Source organism: Falco naumanni, chromosome 6, assembly GCF_017639655.2.
Source record: "Falco naumanni isolate bFalNau1 chromosome 6, bFalNau1.pat, whole genome shotgun sequence".
NCBI classification, from domain to species: Eukaryota; Metazoa; Chordata; class Aves; order Falconiformes; family Falconidae; genus Falco; species Falco naumanni.
In genome coordinates this window covers 74,876,010-74,896,340 of record NC_054059.1, presented here as the reverse complement: position 1 = coordinate 74,896,340, position 20,331 = coordinate 74,876,010, and the positions used below count along the sequence as shown (strand labels likewise).

General features: G+C 38.5%; 1 protein-coding gene across 2 annotated transcripts in view; it reads right to left on the bottom strand.

Moving 5' to 3' along the window:
• Positions 1-20,331, bottom strand: part of LYST (lysosomal trafficking regulator) — a 96,190-nt gene that overhangs the window by 45,878 nt on the left and 29,981 nt on the right. For both annotated transcript variants that reach the window (XM_040597912.1, XM_040597914.1), the window contains exons 4-14: positions 20,126-20,216; positions 15,272-17,354; positions 12,625-13,657; positions 10,832-10,993; positions 10,034-10,190; positions 7,353-7,579; positions 6,288-6,354; positions 5,354-5,463; positions 3,902-4,325; positions 2,494-2,638; positions 1,511-1,684 (exon numbers count right to left, since the gene is read on the bottom strand). In XM_040597912.1, the coding sequence (XP_040453846.1) occupies positions 1,511-1,684; positions 2,494-2,638; positions 3,902-4,325; positions 5,354-5,463; positions 6,288-6,354; positions 7,353-7,579; positions 10,034-10,190; positions 10,832-10,993; positions 12,625-13,657; positions 15,272-17,354; positions 20,126-20,216 (4,673 nt within the window). The remainder of the gene's footprint in view (positions 1-1,510; positions 1,685-2,493; positions 2,639-3,901; positions 4,326-5,353; positions 5,464-6,287; positions 6,355-7,352; positions 7,580-10,033; positions 10,191-10,831; positions 10,994-12,624; positions 13,658-15,271; positions 17,355-20,125; positions 20,217-20,331) is intronic.

The window sequence follows — 20,331 nt, the reverse complement described above, 5'->3', positions numbered from 1 at the left end:
CATCCTCTATTTCTAGGCACCTTAAAACTCAGTTAAATAATGATGTAAGTATTCAACTATTGCACAGAACAGAGTTCCAACTACAGTTGCCATATGGTCAAGATCTCCCTACACCTGAAATTTCTCCATCCTCTCTGTTCTCAAAGAAACTATATATATAACACTATACACACTTCTAAAATACCACAATTTTTCAAGAATTTCTACTATTCCTAGAAGTCAGAGACCTCTGAATATGCACTAATGCACATCATAAAACTGTGGTTCACACATGCTGGAAAATACCATGTTGAGGATTTGCCTATACCAGGGAACACTGTCCAAGCTAGCGTGCTGCACAGCCACTGGCAATAAGCCTGATGCCTTCAGAAAACATCTCATTAACCTCATGTACATTTACACAAGCAGACCAATTGGACTGTAAAGATCATCTGAAGCTTCCTGGAAGAGCCTAACTATCAGCAAGTTAGCAGCTAGCTATATGCAGAGGGGCCTCATTAACTGCACATGCACAGAACACAGGGGAAACTAAACATACCACAATATCTCCATATTTAGCCTTTATCGCTTATCAGCGTGCACAGGCTGAACAACGGGCAGGAAGAAATCAAGTTGCTTAAACAGTTAACTCCATGTAGTTTCAAGACCAAAGTGAAACAAGTTTTATACTTAATTTCAGGTGTAACTGCAGGAAGAACAGCTGCGCAACAGCATTTTTCTTAGCTAGTTTTAGGATTGTCTTTATAACATTGCTTGTTTAGTGACCAAATCCTGGAGGAATAGTGAAGAATTTGTGATGCATCTGGTTGTTTTACAACACAGTTTTTTGACCACCTGTTTCATATTTGGGACAAAGAAAGCCTTCACAGGCCAGACTTTAGAAAGAAAGAAACTGTGATATTTCAAAAATTCCTTTTGATGTAACTTCATGCAGGCACAGGCCCAACCTAGTATCAGGTACCTCATTCAGGAGCAAGGGCCTTAAGTTTTCAGTTGAAGAAATAGGACTTCCCACTGCCAGTTCAGATCTTGCCTGAAATATTTTTTAACTTCTCCCTTCCCTGTTTCTCTCAGTGGAGCAAAATGACTGCTTTCTCTCCATCTCTTCATCCCTGCTTTCAACAACAACATTGCCAGTACCTGAACTATACCCCCTTAATTCAGATTCTTAACCAGAAACATTATGCCTACTTTAACTTCGTGCCAGAGATTATTTTTTTTGGATCTTACTCAAGGTCTTGTAGTACTTACCCCTTTCACTTATAGTCATGATGAAGAAAAACACCGATCTCTGCACTGGTCCATGGTATGAACTGAAAATTCTCAAAGCAATCAAGACAGTTCTGGCTATTTCTAGGGAATTCTTAGCAATATACGACACCCCTTCTCCCACTCCCAGAAGGCTACTCAACTATAACTTCAGCTTGTGTCAAAATAGTGCAATGTTTTCCTATCAGAGAACATCTTTTTAATATTACAAACACCCAGGTACAATTAATATATACTTTACCTCTGACCAGAAACCCATAGCGACAGCTTCCCATGGATATTTTTTTTGCCTTCTGGCTGCTGCAGATAGGTTATTGCCAAGTGTTGCCACCTGCCCACAAGGAAAACATTCTCTGGAGATTCAGCCTGTGCCAGCAGACCAGCTTTCATCTCATCATTTGGATCCATGCACATACTATGAAAACAACAGAAAAGAAAGAAAAAGTGTGTGTGTGGTTTTGAATTTGCATTTTAAGTCCCAAATCTGCCATTTTTTGGCCTGTTACTTCGCAATGGCATTCCTTAACTTTCACCGAATTTTTTTTTTTTTTTATCACAATGCTATATTTAGAGTGCTCAACATAAGCTAGGGAAGAAAATCCTCACATTAAGGTTTCAACTTAAGTTATTTAACTTGTTTGCATTAATCTGCTTACACTTAAGATAATGTTATTATCTCAATTTTACAGATACGTTAAATTCAGTTTATTGAAAAAATGCAGGTGCTTTGAACACTGAAATAGAGTGTAAAACTGCAGCTTTAAATCTATTTTAAGGATATTACCTATGAGAACTAGATCAGGGCTAAAATGTGCTCAGAAAATTAAAACTAAGATTGTCATAGTAAGTATTTAACAGCAGCAATTTTCACACCCAAAGTGTGAAAAATTACAGCTACAAAAGCTTTTGCTTCACATATTTACTGTGTCATTCCATTAATACTTAAATATAAATATAATGCGGTGCGAGGTAGCAATTCATGACTGATCTTGCTTTGGGCAATTATTCATAGATGACTACACAAAACAAAACTAGAGACTAATACTAAGCAAGTAAACCTGTAGATCTGTATGCAATAAACTTACTTGATGCTGCCAACAGTGTGCAAAGACAATTCTACTACAGAAATTAGTTCTCTATTCTTCACCAGTATTCTCCACAAGATGCTACTGAAAGTAACAATACATATGTTCACAAGACCACTTTTGGACTAATACACCATACCGAAATATGAATGCTCCAGTGTTCAAGTCTGCCCAGACTTGTATCATCAATGCTTTGGAACCCAGTGAAATTATATGAATACAGCCATCTTCAACAAGTTTATCTCCTAGGCTTAAGTATTCCGTTCCTGCAGTCTTTGTTTCTTCTAGAATTATAAACATATTTATACACAATTATAATACAACACAACAAGAACTTTCCTACAAGTTACCAAATGTGAAAGGAAATAGTTCCAGTACTGCAGATTTTTTTTTTGTATATGTGGTTGGGGGGTTTTTGGCTGTGGGTTGTTTTTTTTTTTTTTGTTGGTTGGGTTTTTTCCCTTAAGGTGAGCTGACCAATATGCACAACTATCTTCAGAGACCTAGGTCCCTTATAAACCTAAACACAGGAGCTTGATATTAACTCAGGACTTCACGTGGTTTTTTTTGTAACCATGTACGTTCATTAAGCATGAATACACCCTAATTCAATTATGCCTTTGACATGCCATATCATATTATATTCTTATGCTGAACTGGCAGCATTAGTGTGCACCAAGAAATTTTTAGATTTTTCCTCACAAATCATACTACCCTTTAAGTGTATATTGCATTCAATATTTTTACTTTACAAAGCAAAAGCACAGACCTAACAAAAGCAGCTCTAGTGAGTTCCAAGATTCAGGGTTGGGTTTTCCCTCCTTTTATTCAAATACAATAAAAAAAGAAAAGTATACCATGAAAGGTATTTAAAGTGTTGAGATTGAGGCATTTTAAATATGGAATTTTTCTTCTAACAGATTATAATCCAGAAGATTCTGCTCAAAAACGCTTGAGAGCAGGAGAGTCTCTCCAAGAGCATAAACAGAGAAATGCTGTACAGCTATTGACATTTACAATGGCACACACAAGGAAAGTTAGAGGATTTCTACTGAGTCAGCCTCAGGCTCTGACTTGGTGCATTCAGAGCACCTTTTAGGTAGAAGCTCCAATATTTAAATCTTAAATCACAAAGATGCACTAGCTCTGTATTAAAGAACACAAAAGCTACTTGCTTCATCAATACGTAAGACCAAATAAACTTGAGATCAGTCTTTTCCTATGACCTTTCAGCTGCAGCATTTAATATTTTCTTCATTATAACACGGAGTAGCAGAAAGACATCTTCCTGAAGTTACAAATTCGATGAAAATACGACATTTTTAAGGAAGCAGGTATTAATCTAGCTTAAGGACCAAGGCGAGGAATGTTTTATGTTTAAATATGATACAGTACTCAAAGAAAAATCAGAAACGTTACCACTGCTGTTTAATATCCATCGTAAGAAAAAAATCCAACCTTCTGTATATGGGATATTGATTAGTAATACTTGTAACCAGAATCCTTCAGTGCCACCTCAATAGAATCAGGCAGTACCATATCCTCACCTGTGCTGTCAAAGCTGTTCTCTCTTACAGCTACCAGTCTGCTTCTTCTCTTGACTTTTTTCCCCTTTTCCGCTGAATTTTCTGTTTCATGAGCACACTCCAGATGAAACCACAGAGACACACTGAAGCCTTCAGACATGTGTGGCCAACAGTTTTGTCCAACTAAAGGCAAGTGAATTGGGGCTACATGCCAAGAAGAAAGCAGCTGATGACTCAAGTTTTCACCATCTGCCTCTTTCTTACTCTGTGAAAGTTTCACTCTTTTTAACAGTCCAGCAGTTTTGCTGTTGGAAGTGCCAGCAGGTTTCTGCGAAGAATAACTAGTGAAATTTGTGCCATGTAGCAAAGGGAAGGCAAGGTACTGTAATGGGTTCATATAAATATTAGATTCTATAATCTTCAATACACCCTTGAGTAGTATCTCCTAGAAGAAATAAACCAAGCAAATGAGGGAAAAAATATCAAACTGTTTACACCATGTAGTCAAGTGTCATTTAACTAAACAGAACCCCAACTCTTCATTTAAGTTTGGATTCATGTTTTCCCCAGAGGTGGACTTCCACATCCAAACTGACACACGCCTACAAAGCATCAAGCAGTAACTTCAACAGACTGTGGCCCACAGCTTTGGGGACTTAGTCAGGGCAGACCAATCTTCAAGTTACCATGTACAAGAATCAGCGGAACCACAGCAGGTGGTCATTGCACAATCTTATCTCACATTTGTTACATGCTAACAGTTCACTTACACCTCAAAAGACCACAGCTTTTACTGCATGTTTCAGGCTGGTTAAGCATGCACACACAGGATATCACTTTGTTACTGCAGAATCACCAACTAGCCCAGCCCTAACGCCAGGAAGTTTCTCTGGTTACTTAGCCCAAGCTACCTTCAAAAAACTGACTTGTCTCCTTGTTTGGTTTGGTACTATTTCAGACTCTGCAGTATTTTTTATTTCTTTCCACTTGTTTTCTCTACAGACTCCCACACAAACCAATAGATAGGTATTTCAGTAGTATATCCCACACAAGCAGTAGTTTCCAGACTTACACAAACCAACACAAGACAGTTTTGAAGGTAATTCCTGCTGCTAAAGCATTCCTGAAATAGCAAGATGTTTTATAATTTTGAAGGAATTACTTGAAATTTTACAGTATTACAAAGTTCCACCATCTATAACCACGTCAGTCTCCTCAAGAGGAATTTTGTTTTCTTGTGCTGAAGAAAGTTCCCAGGACTACAATCACACTTCAAAACTCTTCTAATCTTCTATTTCTTTTTCATGTTTTGGTAATGAATTCTTCCAACAACAAAATTTTATTTGCTCTGATGCATTAGAACATTACTGTTAGTCTCCTCTCTCCCCAAAACTTTTAGACAGAAAAGGATATTTTTTTCTTCATTTTTCTCATTAAGTCTCTAAATTTTGCTATGTGCTACTCCATACATACCGTACAAGGTGTCTTCTCCAAAAATATCCTCAGAAGAAGAGTTAGCTCTTCTGAACATGTCTGTGAACTCATCAAGGAAACTAACAGGTCTACCAGCACCATCTGACATGCTAAAAATAAGGAGACAAAATTCTTGAAAAGTATTTTTTGAAAGCTTTAAAAATTCATATTCCATACTATTACAAAGAAAGATTAACTTGGAATTCAGAGTGTTGTGCAAAACCATTTCACATTCAGGAAGCAGTAACAATTACAAGATGAATCCTAGAGAGATCCAATAGCAGTTCCTGACACGGTCATTCAAAATTTCATTGAACACATCTAGAAGGCTACACCAAGCCTCACTCCTAGGTTTGCAATGTGGAGGCTGAAAGTCTGGGAACCTAGCATCTACATTGCAAAGGCTCTCCCCACAAAGCCAGGGATCAAAGTCCTGGGATGGGTTTACATCATCTCCTGCTATGGGGCAACCTCTTTATGTGAGGCTGCCTTAAAGCAAGCATTTAATTTGCTTCCACGTTCTTGGATTAGCTACCTGTTTTCAAAACAGAAGTAAAATTCAATCAAGACATCACTAAGACTTGTGTTACAAATAAATTTGAAATAAAGCTTGTGCTGTGATGCAGTCTGATTCAATCAGTAAGATAGCTGCTATTTTTCCAAACAGTGTTTGTAACACTGTTTCCCTAGTGTTTGTGATTTCAAGTATTATTTTGAGATCTGTCAGCATGTGTTTAAGTAACAGATTTCCACTAGCTCAGAAATAACCCTGTATCTACACATTGGATACTTGTCACAAGTTAAAGCAGCAGCTGCATAAATTCACATATGCCCATGTAATTGCTTTGTCAATTTTGCATTTGTATTGTGAACTAAAACTGAGTGTCTATAAATTAATAAAAAAATATTTAAGTTACTTAGACCTTGAACTCACCATGAAATCTAGATTCTGTTTGTGTCAGTATGTTGAAAAATCCTCCCAAAAGATGTTTAACAGCTCCCTGTTAAAAAAATATAGGGGAAATTGGTATCTGCAACATATATACCAGCTCAAGAACTAAGAATTTCTTTCAATTCTTGTCTACTATTGATTTCAAATTAAAGTCAATTCCAGCTACTTTAATTTATGGAAATATTTTTTTATATTTGCTAAATTTACATCTTCAAGGTAATTGAAAAATCTAATTAAAGATAACTCAAATTCTCTAAATTGATTAATTTGATAGATTGCTCTTTCTAAACTATACTGAAGAATGAGATTATTTGCAATTATTTAATATGTTCAGAAAAGACAAATACATGTATACTAGCAATTTAAAGCTAATAATTCACACAAAGAATTGGAGTACTGAAATTTCCTTCCCTGTTTTTGGTTTAAGCTGTAAAGCACTAACTTTGCTTCTTAGTCAATTGATTATATAAAAAGCACTTTAAGCTTAAATTACTTAATCTTACTTTCCTCTTTCACAAGAGGCATACTCAATTTAGTTATTAAAAGGCAAAAAAGCTAATTATCAGAAATTCCAAAGGATCATGAGGACATCAACATACGCATAACTAATTTCTAACAAACTTACGGAGAATAAAAGTATGAAATATTTGAGATACATCACAGAGCTTCTCAAACCCCATATTAAATACACAAAAATGTAGAATCTTCACATACATACTTATACAAGAAGATATTTCCTTTTTTTTTTAAACAGCCTGACAGTCATTAAATCTGTATCTATGGCTCTTGTGATTGAACATTCTTGATAAGATAAGGCAACTGTGAAACTCAAAAGCTTTGTAGGTCAAATATCTTTCAGTAACTATAGTTTCTGTTAACTTAAATGCAACACAGCTGACAACATCATTCATTTACATTGCTTCAGGTGTTACAAATGTCATAACAAGCAAGAACACTTCTGAGGTCACTCTTAGGTATAGTGGTACTATAAAAATGAAGAAAGATATACAACTGTAAGCTGTTGCCTTTGTTTAATAACATCTTTACCTGTTCTATAAGTACAGTGGCATTTCTCTCCTTCTGGCTGATGATTTTCAAGCAGCTTTGGAATACATGAGCAAGCACATCTAAACTTGCATTACCAGCTGAAAGCAAGTTTAATTCTAACATGCAGATTTCAGGATACATTAATTCTCCTTGATTGATGTTTTCAGATAGGTCATTAAAATAACCTAAAGGACCAGAACATCCTGGTTCTGCCTTTGTGTCTGCTCCTGAAAGAAAATACTTGTCTTACTGAAGCTTACTTAGCTAAATACAGTTTGCATGATTTAAGCAGAACACTCAAGCACATGCTTTCTCCAACCTTCTCATAGGTACAAAACAAAAATAGTCTTCAGAAGTTAGTATCATCTTCTATTCTGCTTCATATTTTCCTGCTAATACAGAAGGGCAAGGATGCAGTTTCTCCAATTACATGTTCTTAAACTATGCGCCTTCATTTCCTGGGAACTGGACACACACAGTAATGTTGAAATATGCAATTCATGAAACATGACAATAAAATAGATGTAATAGAACCTCAAGCATCTATACAGAACACCAAGCCTGCCAAGAAAGGAGGTTAAAATTAATGATTTTCTGTTAAAATGTCAGGGGAAGCCGTTATTTAGTTAAGTCAAAAAACACACATGGCAGAATACCTGCACGATAACCAAAAAAAGCAAGAAATCCCCACATTTAAGCCTCTCCACTAACATCTTTGAGAGACTCTAATACATGTTACTTAAGTTACTTGGTATAGAGGTAAGTTTCATGCAAATGTTTCATGGAAATATTACAGGCTAAGCTTTTAATCCAGAAATGGTTTTTGAATGTTTATCTGTTGATAAAGCCTAGTTACACTGGTAAACAGCAACAGTTGAATGCAGTTGTATCAAAGGCCGTTACTGCTCAGGCTGACCTCATACAAGAACATAAGCATCCAGGTGTTCAGCACAAAGAAAAACATTAAAGCAAATTAGCATTCAGAATTCGTTACACAGAATACAGCAAGAGATGTGCACATCAGTCACTAAATGAATATAAAAGATATATTCTATCATCAGGAAGCTATCACAAGCCAAATAAAGCACATGATTAGGAAAAGGCAGCGCAGATACACCAAGGGCAAATAGTGCTTGGCAAAGCTCATCACCTTCAACAGCAAACTAGCCTGCTCAGTTGATAAGGGGCAAGCAGTGGACATGGTCTACCTGGATTTCTCCAAGGCTTTTGATATGGTTTCCCACAGCCTCCTCCTAGAGAAACTGATGTGTTATGGTCCAGACAAGTGGTCCATGCAGTGGGTGGGGAGCTGGCTGACAGGCTGCACCAAGAGGGTGGTAAATAGCTCCGTTTCAAACTGGCAACCTGACACAAGTGGGGTCCCCCAGGGATCAGTATTGGGCCCAACGCTGTTTAGTATCTTCATAACTGGCCTGGATAATGGGATCATGTGTACCCTGATCAAGTTTGCCAATGATAAACTGAGTGGGGAAGTGGATGCTTCAGAAGGGAGAGCTACCCTGCAGGAAGACATGTTAACAAGAACCTTATGAAGTCCACTAAAGGCAAGTAAGGTCCTGCACCTGGGAAAACATAATCCAGGAGTGCAGCACAGCCTGGGATCCACCTGTCTGGGGAGCAGCTCTGTGGGCAGGGACCTGGGGGTCCTGGTGGACAGCAAGCTCAATATGAGCAAACAGTGCGCTGCTGCGGCAAAGCAAGCCGTCAGGACGCTGGGCTGCAGCACCAAGGGCATCACCAGCAGAGAGAAAGAAGCCATTATCCCGCTCTACTCGGCACTCGTCAGCCACACCTGGAATACTGTGTTCAGTTTTGGTCCCCGCTATACAAAACAGATGTGGACAGGCTGCACCGAGTCCAGAGAAGAGCCACAAAGATGGCCAAAGGCCTGGGAAGCTGCCGTGAGAGGAAAGGCTGAGAGAATGGGGTTCGTTCAGCCTTGAGAAAAGGCGGCTCAGGGGAGCCCTTATCCCCGTGTTCCAGTGTTTAAAGGGTGGCTACAAAGGTGGAAGACTCCCTTTTTACAAGGAGTCCCATAGAGAAGACAGGGGTAATGGGTACAAGTTACTCCTGGGGAGATTCCAATTGGACACAAGAGGAAAATTTTTCCCTATGAGAGCAACTGGCCATCGGAATTAATCTCCCCAGGGAAGTGGTGGAATCCCCAACACTGGACACTTTCCAGCTTCAGTTGGACAGGGTGCTGGGCCATCTGGTCTAGACCGTGCTTCTACCACGAAAGGTTGGACCAGATGATCCTTGAGGTCCCTTCCAACCTGGTATTCTATGATGTAATTAGATGACTTCATTTTTACCAGTTACAATATTAAATTTAAAAAAATCAAGCATTGATTTCCAAACTACTGACAAGCATCTCTGGAGAAAGTTGCTTCTAGACCACAATAATACATTTGAACAACATGACTTTAGAGCAAAAGTCACATAAATCAATACAACCAAGACAAAACAGTTCCTGTAACACTCAATAAGAATATGCATCATCTCTCCATCTGTAACTGCACACTACTAGAAATAAAAGACTTAAACTGCTTCCACCTGTTAAAGGTCTTTGATGCTCACCTTCCTTTTGTCCTTCTCAAGTGAACAAGCTTTGCTAGGTCATAAAGACTGCTTTGTATATTCAGAAAGTTCACACTTACCTTCATTCTTGCTTTCACTATCATCAGGGTTACTTTCACTATCTGCTTCATATCCTTCCTCTTCAGCAAAAAGTTTAAGACTACAGCACTGTGATTCTTCGGTTTCTTCAGAAATATCTCCAGGTTGTGACACAGGCTCCTTTTCGGCATAGTGGATCTGTATAAGACATCAGGCAAGTTTACCATCTTTAGTCAGAAAAGCAAGTAATTTAGAAATTTCCAGACGCCTGTTTTTTCTGAGCCCAATGGTAAAAGGAACAGATTAATCACATGCTTTCAAAAACACTTGATATATTTTTTAAGAACACTTCATTCTTACAGAAAAAAAAATGATTTGGCAAAGATGGATTGTTCTTACCAACTACCTGACCAAAGCTCTGATAAGCAGGTGGCCAATGCATTAAGAATAGCTGTTTCCAAAAATCACTATCACTATAAACATGCACCTTGACTTTTGCTCAAAAACCAGGATGTGTGCAGCCACTAAGGTCAGTCAACATCCCTGTTTGAAGCTCTCCCTTTAAGAATTTGTCACAGTGCTGTGGGATGAAAGAGTGAAGAGAACATTAAGTCTCAGGTATGTCCATGAAGCATAACACAGCTTGCTCCTTTCTGGGATATGACTGATCTCTGAGCAGTAGATGTGGGGACTGTATCAGTAACCAGCATTAAACTTACATTCTTAGATAGGAGAATCAGAGAATTAATCTTCAACTGCCAGAGCAACCAAACAACATAAACCTGACTGAGGACACCTTGCTGCATTCAGAATTAGACTACTGTGTTGGTGTTTCGTACCTTTTCAGTTTTTTCTTCAGAATGATCCAGATCAGCAGAAAAAGTGCCCAACGCAACACGAAGCAGTGAATCAAACAAAGGCTTTGCCAAGTCAGTTTCTATCACTTTCGATTGAGCAAGTTGCTCTCTTATTTGAAGTAAGATATCATCCACGCAGGTGTTCTGTGGTTTGGGGAAGACAAACATTTTGATTCATGTTGTTCTGCTTTGGCTAACAGAAATGGTCTAGTACTTTCATTTAAGAACTTCCTCTTCCAACTACACTAATCTGACTTCTCAACTAAAGCCATCACATTTCATCCAGTTTCTTGCAATAAGATTTATCGTGTTTGTCATGACAAGATATTTAGTTGGTTAAGCAATCTGCACACTAAAAAATCTGGCAACATGCTGTTTCTCAAGCATTCCAAGCGAAAGCACTGTTTCAAAAACAAACATTTCTGAAACAGGTTCAAGCACACAGTGCATCCAAACCACACCACAACATTAGGAGTTAACAAGACAGAGGGTAACATGTCCAAGTTCACAAAAATAGCAAGTGGCCCAGACAGAACCCCAATTTCCAGTTCTCTCCTGTACCTAATACTTCCTGCTTTTGTAACAAACTGTCAAATAAAAGTCAAGAAAGCAATTAAAACATTAAAGCACAGTGAAGGTGTCTTCGTTAAATTAACAGCTTTTTGTGGAACATTGAACTACTTCACCTTTAAGGTTTAAGTAATAGTTTTTGCAGGTGTCCTTTCAGTACCAGTGCCCTCTAGTATTCCTCTTTCTCAGGCACCACGCTCCACTCAGAACGATCATCAAAAATGCAGTATTTAAGTAACTGTCTAACACTCATACCTTGCCTATGCAGTTTTCAGTGTTCCTCTGCTATACACAATCTCCACTGAATACTATTTCAAAAAACCCAAAGACTCTCCCATTGCTCAAAACCTACCAGCTCAGAAACCCTCTGGAATATGTGAGGCTGGACAAGCAGACTACACAGGGGAAAAAACACAACAGAAAAAGCAGGCCATAACTGACCAGAAAAAAAAAAAAACCACCACAAAACCAGGTACTGTCAGCCAGCAATTCATAGTTGTTAACATCTACTACTGCTTTTGTAGTCAGAGGAAACCATCCTTTTCCTCTGCTAGGGGAATTTTATGCAGAAAAACAGAATCTTAATCTGCCACGATCACAGCCTTCCCTGGGATTCAAGATACACTAATTCAGAAAACAGCATTTGATGTTGAGTTCAACCCTTAGCTATATTGTCAGTGCTGGCCCAAACCATAAGAAATATATCAAAAATAAACCAGAAATACAATTCAAAAAAGTAAACAAGGAAAAAAAATAAAATCTCATCTGGCCTGGTTTGATCTGCTGCTCTGGGAGGCTCTCTCCCAGCCCCAAAGAAGTAGGGAATTAGCATGAACAGGGATCCAACCCAAAAGAGCAGAGAAAGATCACCTTGAGAACAAGCAGAGGGGTACAGTATCCTTACCAGTATCTTACCAAACACAAAAAGTGACAAGTTGACACATGGGAAAATGCCTCCCCAGAAATAGCAACTGCCAGTTTGTTCATCCAGCCGTGCCGATTCTTTCGTGCCTGCTGACCGCTACCCTGGCTACCGAGCACATCATTTAACTGTACGCTTTCAGTACTTCACAAAAAATATGGTACCATAAGAGCACAAGCTTATTTTTCATCCCTAAAAGAACTACTTTTGACTAAATTACTGTTAAAATAATACTGTATGTAACAAATATGAGTAAAGTAAGCTAAGGGAAGTTGCACAGTACCTGATGAAACATCTCCACTTCCATCTTCTGCTGCATGGTGCTTGCACTGTGTAGACAGATGGTCAGCAGAGCTTCTAGGAGTCTGATACCTTGAAGTGCCCACTCAGTCTCTTCTCCTACAGCAGCCTTTAGCCCTTCAAGATTGGCAACCAAAGTAACTGAAGCATGTTCCCTACCCAAAGTGCTGTCACAGGAGACACATTCAGGCACCAGCTGTTCTGCACCATCAAGACTGTCAGCACTATCAAGCTCCAATTGTGGCACCTCCCTTCTTTTAGCCAACTGAAGAGTCTCATCATCCTTGTTGAGAAGCTCACCACGAGGACTCCCATACGAACTTCTGCTTTCACTCAATACTCTTTCCCTCTTTCCTTGCTCCTTTTCCTTATTTTTTGCAAGTTTCTGAATTATCAGAATTAGTAATCTGTGGCATGCTTCAAAGCCTCCTAGTCTATGGAACTGTCTCTGGAAAACTGAACTATACAAATAGATGCAACGACACATGGACCAGATATCTGCAGCCCTGTGAATATGTTCCAGAGAGGGCAAAGTAAGGCTCTCCAGTGACAGATAGGGCAATTTGTGGCCTAATGGCTCACTGGCTGTGCTGTCATATCCTGATGTATCTTCAGAGTCATTAGCTGAATCCAGATCACCATCTGCTTCTTTACTTACACATAAAAAAGCAACACAGAGGAATAGGTTTATTGTGTTGACATGTATGTCTTGGCACACAAACTTTTTCTTTTTTGGGTAAGCCTCTTTCAAGCCAGCATAAAACTTGCTCAGGCTTTGAGGAACTTCTGAAACAGCATGCTGGCTACAAAGAGAAGCAGGCAAGTCAGACGTAGACTCCTTTGGTTCACTGTTCAGGCCTTCCAGTTCTGGCATTGCTTGGTCTTTCTGCTGATCACCAAGGCAGAGTATCAGAGTCTCTAACACTTTTAAAGAATGGCTTCTTAAAGCATCTAAGTAATTTAACTCAGTCATTTGATTCACTCCATTACAACTCAGAAATAAGTCTCTAATTACCCTGCAAGAGAAAGCATATAAGTTACCTTATAAATTAGTCACAAATTCATGTAGTTCAGATTACACATCCAAAAATAACCCTGTTCTACACACCTGAGCAACACTAAGGACCGTTCATGTTTACAGTAATCTCTATGAATTAGTGTAAACTGTAAATTAGAGAAGAGGAACTTGTCTGCTGTATTCTAGAATCCCAAGTAAGCATCATCCATCTGGCAGTAGAAAATTCAATTTTTTGTAAGACGCAATACAGGAAATATTGATTTATCTCTAAAATTTAGATCAATGATGTATGACATTCAGTTCTGTCATTTCACCAGAAAGCAGAGATTCCTTCTCAAATAAACTTGAAGTTTTAAGACTTTTTACTAGTTATGTCTATTATTACATGGACAATGTATTTCAAGACAGAATTCAGGAAAACTTTCCAAGCACAACTTCTTATGCAATTGTTACAGTAGGATGTCCAATGTTAAAAAACCTTTCAGTGTATTTGTTTCCAGGTATGTCTTCCCCTCCTTTCTACTCCAAGTATTACACTGAGTTCATATAGAATTTGGGGTAAGGATTTGTAAGCGTCTTGGTGCACGATATTTGCTTATAGACATTCACCTTCCTTACCCTCCCATCTCCTTCCTACAGGGTCAGATTTTTAGTTTAACAGAGTTACACACTCTAGAATCAAATGAATCATTTACTTGTATATTCCCATCTTTAAATCAGAAGGAAATGGGCTAGCTTGCCCTTTTTTAAACCTCAATCTTATTTCTCCTGCCTCTTTGCCACTCAGTGCACTTTCAAAAATTAATGGTTCCTAACTCTTACCCTAACCTAAACTGTATTAAAAATATTAAGACAATCGTTTGCATGACCTGGAATACTTATCTATTCTTTACAATTGCCTCAGATAACCCTAATAAATTCACTTCTGTTCATCAGGACTCCAACAGAAAAGATCAGAAACCTTTCTTGCACAAAAGGACACATTCATATTTTGAATAAGCTTCCATATATTGTATTACACAACTATTTCATCAATTCACTAATAAATAGAAAATTTTCCATTTCATGCCTTGGAAGAATGTTTGTGCGTTTGTTTCCTTTTAAAAAAAAACCCTATGATTAAATGAACAGAATTTTGTAAATTAGGAAACTTACACAAGTAACATTAAGAAACTTAAGCAAGTAAACCTCTCAAGCCTTATTTTTGAAAGGTGGTTGGTTTCTAAGAAGACCATTCTAGAAGGGAAAGGGAAACAAATCAGGAAACTATCCCCACAGAACAGTGACATGTCAACCTGTACAACATTCCTGACTCACTTTAGCATGAGGAATCAAGAGGCAAAGAGCATGTCACATTGTACAAAGATTTTTATTTGTTTCTACACATTTTGGTTTGGTAAAGGCCTAATCCATCAGTAGAGAGCCCTCACTTTCTGTGGTTTATGAATCTAGGATTACATCTTACGTTATTCAAGCATTTACCTTTTTGCCACCCCTGCGATATCCAAGTGCTGCCTACAGCCCAAATAAAACTGTTCTGATCAGTAACAAATCTAAAAAGCTCTCCATGTTATTAGCACGTTTTCCATTAATAAACAGAAAATCAACCAACCTGGATTTAAGCAACACAGGGAGCGTCTGCAAATAAATCTGAAGTACTTCAGAAGGCAAATACTGGCTATGGTAACTACGTGTGTGTTTATCAGCTGTAGTTTGTCCAAGTTGTTGAGCATGGCAAGCTAGCTCAACACCTCTCTGAAGCACAGGATTATAAATACAGTTATATAGTTTCCATTGGACAACTGCATTTCCCTTTTGAATTAAGTGGCAAATATGGCTTGCAATCTGCATGCCGCGTACTTTGTCTTCTTCAAAAACAATGTCCTGATAAGCCTCCAGTGCATGCCATCTCAACAACATATCTTCAGATCCAGTGCTAGGCAGAATTCCCTGAACCCTGCAAGAGGAACTAGATGCAAGACCAGTGTCACTAGTGCTGCCCTGCAAGGCATCTTCCAGCTGAGCAAGTTGATCACAGTCTACAGTACATATATTGCAGGACGCCTGTATAATTTTTGGAGAAACTTCTGCTCCACCCAGCTGATCCAATATAAACTTGTTAAGGATGTTCAGTATGTGCTGTTGAAAGTTTTTTAATATTGGTAACTTGGAGGCATGAAGCAACGGGACAATCACAGACTTCGGATCCATACAACAACATATTCCTACATTATGTACACCCGAGAGAATCTGAACACAGGTATTGCTCAGAGAAGCTTGCTGCAACAAGTGCAAACACTGGTGTGCACAAACAGCAATGCAACAGCATCTGTCAGGATAATGAATTTCTCCATCAGCAGTTTCAAAGGGGTTTTTGGAACCCTGGTTTTTAAAAGTAGATACAGAGAGCCCAGAGAGATCTCTGTGGTGATGCATGAAGTGAGAGTACTCACACCGTCTGTGCCGCTTTCTCGTACACATTGATTGATGAAGCTGCTCTGATTTCACTTTTTTGACAGTGCTGATTATTTTCATGATGCTGTTGATTAGGGCTTTCAGATGCTCTGAGGCTTCCCCCGTTACTCCCTCATTCTTCATACAGAGCCATTCCATCTGAAGCACTGTAACTTCAAACAGCTTAAAGCCCTGATGCTGTATGAACTCATGAACCAGATCTATAGCTTGGCTAAAGTAGAATGGATTGGAGGCTGCACTCTGTAGGCAGCAGATCAAAATCTGCAAGACCCCTTCTATGACCTCAGGTAGAAGCAAGGCTCTGTGATGATACCTAGAAAATACATAGTCATCCTGAACTGGCTGCTGTAGTGTTTTCTTGTATCCTGGAGCAAAAGGATCAGGTTGCTTTCCCAAGCAAGTTCTGATTTTTACTGCTGCTTTGAGTAAGTCTGTTAAGTTTCTTCGTAAATTGTCAGGCATTGTTTCTGTATTGCTAATGTCTAAAGACATGAGATGCAGCACTGTTCGAAAGAGCATCCTTTGGATCAGAGCCACAGGTTCTTCTGTCCACCCTGCAGAAACTACTTCATTTTCTGTGTTACTAACACTGCAACAGTCTCCAAATCCTGCCAAGAACTCTGTCAAAGTGGGCACCACGCTAGCTGAAAGAGCAGAACTGTGATTCATCATAATGTCAAATTTGCATACTTTCTCTAGGAGAGACAGTAAGACACGGCATAAGTCAAAAGGAGAGTTATCCATGTTGCTCTCAGCAGTTCCTGCAACTGGCTCATTCAGAATACCTGGGTTTAGCTCATGTGCTGGAATATTTTTGCTGGAACTTTCTGGATTTGGGGCATCAAAATTAGAATTTGGTACTGCTTCTGCAGGTAGGCAATCACTTCTCCCTACAAGGTAGCTGCCCCTAACTGGATGTGTTAAAAAAGGCTGCAGTAACTGGGAGCGTCTGTGTTTTGTTACTACAGTAGTCTTCTCATCAGAATTGCCTTCTGAATCTGAAGTGGACAGCTGAGATCGCCTTGCATCTCGCACAGAGTAACGATGGGTGGTTTTGCGCAGACGTCCGCTTTTTCGAGATCGAGCATTTAGTTTTACAGAAGTCTGAAGAGGTGAACGAGTGCTTCCATCTAAGCCTAGTTTTTCCTGAGTAGATTTCACAGAACTTGAATTATTCTCTTTGGTCAGGCATATGTCTACTGTAAAGGGTATATTAAAATCTGTTGAAACAGAATAACAAAGGAACATTAAAAGAATATTCAGGAATATTTACAGTTTAATACTTCCAGCTTAAAAATATGAAACATTCATATCTTAATAGGTCATGGTTTTGCATATACCTATGCCTGATATTTTCAGTATTAAAAAAAGCCAGCAACAATTCACGCTTAGGAACCATACTGGCTATTTTCAACTCCTAGACAGATTAGCTCATTTTCTAACTAGGGTTAGACAAGAATGTGCTAGAAAGTTTCCTAAAACTTTTTTTTAGGCACAGCTTTTCCATTCTCTTAAGAAATGATGGCATCAAGGTAGATGAAAGGACTCTTTTGGTAAGCAATGGTAAGAAAGCTTAGTCTGAAAGCCTTTTGGATTGTTACAGATGGGATATAAACGAACAATACAGCCACAAGCCTCCAGTTACATTCAATTTAAATTTGGATAACTTAAGACATATAATACAAAAGTAAACTATGAATCAGCAGGATACCAGCTGAGATCTCCTCTATTACTTGGCTATGGAAGCACTTTTAGACACTTACTCTAAGCAATATTTACTTTGTATATACCATTTGATATATTCAAAGTCTCACTATAAGTACTGCCAAACAGCCCTATCCCACAACAAGTGAAAATAAAAAACTCTAAGGGGAGGAAAGGTGGTCTTTCAACTTGGCCACTTTTTGCAGCTCAGCTGCTACAGGATCTGGGGGCATTAACTCACAGTCCTCTTAGAATGCATGAATTGTTAGCGTATTAGTTCTGATAGAAAAAAAAATTCTCTGCTTAGAAACAGTGCAGATCTTCAAGTTTACAGACCTCTGCCTTTAACATTAATTAACAGCATTAATTGTTCCCAACACAAAAGGCAGAAACAGAAGTTATGAATTTTAAAATATTCAGGGGCAAGAGGGAGATGGAAAGGAATAATGTTTAGGGTGCTGAATATTCCCACAAAAGCCAAACCAAAAAAACACTTTCAAGTACACAGTATAAAATAGCAAATATAAAATTGAAATCTGACTGAATCAGCAAGAAGATTTTGAGGAATAAAATGCAGGTACTACTGGTTCATTTGTATCTGTAAACTCAGATCATGTTGTTGATAAAGCAAGCAGCTGAACTCTTTATGTTCTTGGATTAAATCCATCATCATTTTTAAGCAGCGACAGAACTGTATCTGGATGCTTTGGACAGTAAAACACCTAGTGTAAAACAACTGCAAGTATCTACCATCCAGTAAGTTCAGTATTTAGAAAAATTTGATAGTTAACAATAACAGCCCCCACCCCATACAAAACCCTAAAAGCCTACACAATGGCCACAAATATTAATCAAACTGAAAGAAAAGATTCTTCCATGTGCAAGCATGGACTGTGCCTTGCTGTTCCATGAAGTCATAATTGTGATGCTTAAGGAAACATCACCTGCTTTGGAAGCAGGAAATTAAGCAGGAGTACTTCATCAACCAAAGGGTATTTCCTGCAGGGAATGAAAAAAGCTGCCTAATACAGGTGGATTTGTGTCAGCCCAAAAAAAGAAAAGAGTTCTTAGTGCACAACTGGCTACATCATGTTTACTGCACCAACACTATGAGAGGGAATTTGGAGAAGTAGACACTGTACATTATGTAGAGTGCAAACCCAGAACGTCTTAAAACCTATATATACAACAGTATTTTAAACTAACCCTGGAAAAGTCACTAAGCTCTCATAAGATAACCAAATCACTCCTTCAATTCAATCATGCTTCCAGGAGCATGAAAGAATGATGCAACTGAGCACACAGGGAAGTTTGTTATAGAAGAGTGCTATGAAACTGGCACTGAAGATACTCCCAGTCTACAAACATTAAAAAAATCCTTCAATTTGCAGGGGTTTAAAATAGAAAAACAACGTTGGGAGAACTTCAGGTAAGAATCCTTAGGAACCCTCTCAAACAGAGGTAACTTCATCCTATTTATTTTATCCTCTAATAAGGAAAAGAACACATCAGACAAATGCAAGAGCCCAAAACAAAACAAACTCCAACAAAGAAACAAAGGAAAAATCGCTCCCATTTCCTGTTCACTTCTTGTACTGAACAGTTTATTTTGTATCATCTTTCACTTTAATTCACTTTAAACTGACTCTTTTGGCAGTTGAACCCTTGTGATTTGATTCCTCAATTGGCACATCATTTTCTGACACAGAACGTCGTATGTTCTAAGGAACACAGCCTAGTGCTGATCATCCAGTATTATTCTATTTTTCAGGGCCTGCCTCCCTGGTAACATTGCACTTCTTTCATACTCTGTTGTTGGCTTTAAGCTTGTTCTCCACTTCCCGTTTCTTCAATTTCAGAAGAAAAAGTCTGTCCCATTGTGTCTCTAGTGTCAGCATGTTATCACTTTGTTTTTAAGAAGAATCTGTATGTTTTCCCCTTCTACTCATCATGGAACACTTCACATTAGCTAAATTATCACATACTCTTTGAAATATCTTTTCCCCCCCAAATCATCTGAAAAGAAAAAAGTCTCACCACCATCAAGTTCAGGTGCAGAGTAATGCGAGCTTTGCCTTTCACACTGACCAAAAGACTTTACCTTCTCTGTACAGTTTTGATCTTCCTCATACACTGACAGAACATTGGTATTGGAGTTTAAATTCTCTGCAGAACCCACATCTCCATTCTGTGTTAAGAGGGTTATGTACTACAATTAACTGCCACTCTTTAGAAGGGATTCCTAGGCTCTTTTTAGGTCCTTAACACTGTAAGTGTTAAAACATACCTATTGCTTTTTCTTCTTGAACAGGGATTTTCCACACCAATGGCAGAAGTGACAGGAGGAGGGTGAGAAGTTCTTCCCGACATGTCAGCTCCTATGTGCAGAACACAAAAGACAAAACATTTTGTACTTCTAAAATAGATTAACCTCTATTTTGCAAGCCTATTGAGCATGCAGTTCCCTATGCCCTCCTGCTGTTTTATGTGCTG